This window comes from Onychostruthus taczanowskii, unplaced genomic scaffold (genome assembly GCF_017590055.1).
Source record: "Onychostruthus taczanowskii isolate IOZ18803 unplaced genomic scaffold, ASM1759005v1 scaffold1700, whole genome shotgun sequence".
NCBI lineage: Eukaryota > Metazoa > Chordata > Aves > Passeriformes > Passeridae > Onychostruthus > Onychostruthus taczanowskii.
Window position 1 is genome coordinate 1 of NW_024498908.1, and position 5,364 is coordinate 5,364.

At 49.8% G+C, this 5,364-nt stretch overlaps 1 protein-coding gene across 1 annotated transcript; it reads right to left on the reverse strand.

Annotated features, from left to right (window-relative positions):
• Positions 1 to 957: 957 nt before the first annotated feature.
• LOC121333582 (procollagen galactosyltransferase 1-A-like) lies at positions 958 to 4,668 on the reverse strand. Its single transcript, XM_041400046.1, has 2 exons — positions 4,440 to 4,668; positions 958 to 2,451 (listed from the first exon to the last, which is right to left on the reverse strand). Exons 1-2 carry the CDS (start codon positions 4,487 to 4,489, stop codon positions 2,163 to 2,165), a joined length of 339 nt encoding a protein of 112 aa, XP_041255980.1. The 5' UTR covers positions 4,490 to 4,668; the 3' UTR covers positions 958 to 2,162.
• Between the last annotated feature and the right edge of the window lie 696 nt (positions 4,669 to 5,364).

A 5,364-nucleotide genomic window follows, 5' to 3' on the forward strand; every position in this document is an offset into this window, starting at 1 on the left:
GAGCACGACGAGCTCTGAGCCCCAAAATCCACACAAATCACCCCAAAAATGTCCTGAAACCACCCCAAAAATATCCTAAAATTAACCCGAAATTATCCCAAAATATCCCTGAAAACATCCCAAAAACAGCCCCAAAATAACCCAAAATGATCCCCCAAATATCCCTGAAAATCCCCAAAAATATCCCAAAAAATGCCCCAGAGGAACATTCCAACTCCCCAAAAAAACCCCAAATCCCCCAAAACTCTCCCAAAAAATCCCCTCGTGCCTCAGTTTCCCTTTTCCTGGGTCCCAAATTCGGGGATTTTGGGGGCGTTTTCCCGGCATTCCAAGGGCTCCCTGCCTCAGTTTCCCTTTTCTTTCAGAGCCCAACTTTGGGAATTAAATTTGGGAATTTTGGGGCATTTTCCCTCAATTTTGGGGGATTTTCCCTGAATTTTGGGGAATTTTTCCCCTCAATTTTGGGTGGATTTTCCCTCAATTTTGGGGAATTTTTCCCTCAATTTTGGGGCATTTTCCCCTGAATTTTTGGAGGATTTTCCCTGAATTTTGGAGGAATTTCCCCCTGAATTGTGGGTGGATTTCCCCTGAATTTTGGGGCATTTTCCCTGAATTTTGGGGCATTTTCCCTGAATTTTGGGGGGATTTTCCTGAATTTTGGGGGATTTTTTCCTGAATTTTTGGTGGATTTTCCCTGAATTTTGGGGGATTTTTTCCTGAATTTTGGGGGATTAAAAATAAAAATAAAAACTTGAAAAATAAAAACTTAAAAAACATAAATTAAAACTTTTATTTGGGAATAAAAGGGAGGGGGAAAAAAAAATCCCAAACTGGGATTACTGGAATTAAAAAAAAAAAAAAAATTTGGGAATAAAATGGGGAAAAAAACCCCCAAACTGGGATTAAAAATAAAAACTTTTATTCGGGAATAAAAGGGGAAATAAAAACCCGAACCAGTATGAAAAATAAAAATAAAAACTTTATTTGGGAATAAAAATCCCCCAAATTTTGGGGTCAGAGCTCGCCGCGGGCGCTGCTGTCCTGCCGGGGTTGGGAATTTTGGGAATTCTGGGATTCCCACGGGAATTTTTCCCCATCCCAAATTTTGGGGGCTCTGGGTGTTGTGCTGGGGATGGGAATTCTGGGAATTCCTCCCCATCCCGAATTTTGGGGATATTTTTGGGGGCCTCTGGGGGTGCCATGCCGGGGCTGGGAATTCCAGGATTCCACTGGGAATTTTTCCCCATCCCAAATTTTGGGGGGCTCTGGCATTGGGAATTCCAGGATTCCCGTGGGAATTCCTCCCCGTCATCCCAAATTTTGGGGGGCTCTGGTGGTCCTGGTGTCCTGAATTCCAGGATTCCCATGGAAATTCCTCCCCATCCCGAATTTTGGGGGCCTCCAGGGCTGGGAATTCCAGGATTCCCGTGGGAATTCCTCCCCATCATCCCAAATTTCAGGGGGTTTTGGGGTTCTGGTGTCCTGAATTCCAGGATTCCCGTGGGAATTCCTCCCCATCCCAAATATTGGGGGGCTCTGGCATTGGGAATTCCAGGATTCCCGTGGGAATTCTCCCCATCCCAGATTTCAGGGGGCTCTGGCATTGGGAATCCCAGGATTCCACTGGGAATTTTTCCCCATCCCAGATTTCGGGAGGCTCTGCCATTGGGAATTCCAGGATTCCCACAGGAATTCCTTCCTGTCACCCCAAATTTCGGGGGGCTCTGGTGGTCCTGGTGTCCTGAATCCCAGGATTCCCACGGGAATTCCTCCCCATCCCAAATTTTGGGGGGCTCCAGGGATGGAAATCCCAGGATTCCCGTGGGAATTCCTCCGCATCCCAAATTTCAGGGGACTCCAGGGATGTGAATTCCAGGATTCCACTGGGAATTCCTCCCCACCCCAGATTTATGGGGTTGGGAATTCCGGGATTCCTGCAGGAATTTTTCCCCATCCCAGATTTCAGGGGTGCTCCAGGGCTGGGAATCCCAGGATTCCCGTGGGAATTCCCCCCATCCCAGATTTTGGGGGGCTCTGCCATTGGGAATTCCAGGATTCCCGTGGGAATTCCCCCCATCCCAGATTTCGGGGGGCTCTGCCATTGGGAATTCCAGGATTCCCGTGGGAATTCCCCCATCCCGAGTTCCGGGGGCGTTTCGGGCTCAGAGCTCGTCGCGGGCGTCGCTGTCGTGCCGGGGTTGGGAATTCCGGGGCTCCGGCGGGAATTCCGGCCCGGCCCCGATCTCGGGGGGCTCCGGGGGGCTCGGGGGCCGGGGGCTGCGGGATTCCCGCGGGAATTGCGGCCCGGCCCCGATCTCGGGGGGCTCCGGGGGGGTCTCGGTGTCGCTGACGTAGCCGGGCTCCCCCGTGTAGTGCGTGGGGAAGAGCAGCAGCGGCTCCGCCGAGAACGCCAGCAGGTCCCGGCGGGAAAAGTGCCGGGAGTACTCGGGGCTGGGGAAAAACGGGGAAAACAGGGTGAAATGGGGAAAAAATGGGGAGAAATGGGGGAAAAATGGGAAAAAAGGAGAAAAAACGGGGGGAAATGGGAGAAATACAAGGAAAATGGGGGGAAAAAAGGGGAGAGATCCAGAAGTGCTGGGAGTACTCGGGGTTGGGGAAAACCAGGGAAAAGGGGGAAAAGTGGGTGAAAATGGGGAAAAGTGGGTGAAAATGGGGAAAAGTGGGTGAAAATGGGGAAAAGTGGGTGAAAATGGGGAAAAGTGGGTGAAAATGGGGAAAAGTGGGTGAAAATGGGGAAAAGTGGGTGAAAATGGGGAAAAGTGGGTGAAAATGGGGAAAAGTGGGTGAAAATGGGGAAAAGTGGGTGAAAATGGGGAAAAGTGGGTGAAAATGGGGAAAAGTGGGTGAAAATGGGGAAAAGTGGGTGAAAATGGGGAAAAGTGGGTGAAAATGGGGAAAAGTGGGTGAAAATGGGGAAAAGTGGGTGAAAATGGGGAAAAGTGGGTGAAAATGGGGAAAAGTGGGTGAAAATGGGGAAAAGTGGGTGAAAATGGGGAAAAGTGGGTGAAAATGGGGAAAAGTGGGTGAAAATGGGGAAAAGTGGGTGAAAATGGGGAAAAGTGGGTGAAAATGGGGAAAAGTGGGTGAAAATGGGGAAAAGTGGGTGAAAATGGGGAAAAGTGGGTGAAAATGGGGAAAAGTGGGTGAAAATGGGGAAAAGTGGGTGAAAATGGGGAAAAGTGGGTGAAAATGGGGAAAAGTGGGTGAAAATGGGGAAAAGTGGGTGAAAATGGGGAAAAGTGGGTGAAAATGGGGAAAAGTGGGTGAAAATGGGGAAAAGTGGGTGAAAATGGGGAAAAGTGGGTGAAAATGGGGAAAAGTGGGTGAAAATGGGGAAAAGTGGGTGAAAATGGGGAAAAGTGGGTGAAAATGGGGAAAAGTGGGTGAAAATGGGGAAAAGTGGGTGAAAATGGGGAAAAGTGGGTGAAAATGGGGAAAAGTGGGTGAAAATGGGGAAAAGTGGGTGAAAATGGGGAAAAGTGGGTGAAAATGGGGAAAAGTGGGTGAAAATGGGGAAAAGTGGGTGAAAATGGGGAAAAGTGGGTGAAAATGGGGAAAAGTGGGTGAAAATGGGGAAAAGTGGGTGAAAATGGGGAAAAGTGGGTGAAAATGGGGAAAAGTGGGTGAAAATGGGGAAAAGTGGGTGAAAATGGGGAAAAGTGGGTGAAAATGGGGAAAAGTGGGTGAAAATGGGGAAAAGTGGGTGAAAATGGGGAAAAGTGGGTGAAAATGGGGAAAAGTGGGTGAAAATGGGGAAAAGTGGGTGAAAATGGGGAAAAGTGGGTGAAAATGGGGAAAAGTGGGTGAAAATGGGGAAAAGTGGGTGAAAATGGGGAAAAGTGGGTGAAAATGGGGAAAAGTGGGTGAAAATGGGGAAAAGTGGGTGAAAATGGGGAAAAGTGGGTGAAAATGGGGAAAAGTGGGTGAAAATGGGGAAAAGTGGGTGAAAATGGGGAAAAGTGGGTGAAAATGGGGAAAAGTGGGTGAAAATGGGGAAAAGTGGGTGAAAATGGGGAAAAGTGGGTGAAAATGGGGAAAAGTGGGTGAAAATGGGGAAAAGTGGGTGAAAATGGGGAAAAGTGGGTGAAAATGGGGAAAAGTGGGTGAAAATGGGGAAAAGTGGGTGAAAATGGGGAAAAGTGGGTGAAAATGGGGAAAAGTGGGTGAAAATGGGGAAAAGTGGGTGAAAATGGGGAAAAGTGGGTGAAAATGGGGAAAAGTGGGTGAAAATGGGGAAAAGTGGGTGAAAATGGGGAAAAGTGGGTGAAAATGGGGAAAAGTGGGTGAAAATGGGGAAAAGTGGGTGAAAATGGGGAAAAGTGGGTGAAAATGGGGAAAAGTGGGTGAAAATGGGGAAAAGTGGGTGAAAATGGGGAAAAGTGGGTGAAAATGGGGAAAAGTGGGTGAAAACCCCGTACCTGGGGTGCCGGTCGAACATGAGGGGCAGGAACTCGTCCACCGGGATCATCTTGCCCAGGGGCTCGGCCGCCAGGAGCTTGCGGGCGCCGCGCAGGGACAGCGCGTAGCCCAGGCTCCAGTAGGAGTAGCCCGGGCGCAGCAGCTGCCGCACGCCCGGCACGCCGCGCTCCGAGCGCTCCGGCTCCAGCCGCTTCCGGCCCAGGTAGCTGCGGACAGCGGCGTCAGCGAGGGGTCCGTGGGATCAATGGGGTCAGTGGGGTCAATGGGATGATTGGGATGAATGGGGTCGTTGGGGTCAATGGAGTCAATGGGGTCAATGGGATGAATGAGGTCAATGGGGTCCTTGGGGTCAATGGGATCAACGGGGTCATTGGGATCAATGGGATGATTGGGGTCAATGCGGTCATTGGGATCAATGGAGTCAATGGGATCAATGGGGTCAGTGGGATCATCAGGATCAATGGGATGATTGGGCTCAATGGGGTCACTGGGATCAATGGAGTCAATGGGATCAACGGGGTCATTGGATCAATGGGGTCAGTGGGATCAATGGGATGAATGAGGTCAATGGGGTCCTTGGGGTCAATGGGGTGAATGGGATGAATGAGGTCATTGAGATCAATGGAGTCAATGGGATCAATGGGTTCATTGGGATCAATGGGATCAATGGGATGATTGGGCTCAATGGGGTCATCGGGATCAATGGAGTCATTGGGATCAATGCAGTCAATGGGATCAATGCGGTCACTGGGATCAATGGGGTCATTTGGATCAATGGGATCATTGGGATCAATGGACTAACTGGGATCAATGGGATGATTGGGATGAATGAGGTCAGTGGGATCAGTGCGGTCAATGGGATCAATGAGATCAGTGGGAGTTGGATCCTTACAGTCAATGGGGTCAGTGGGATCAATGGTGTCA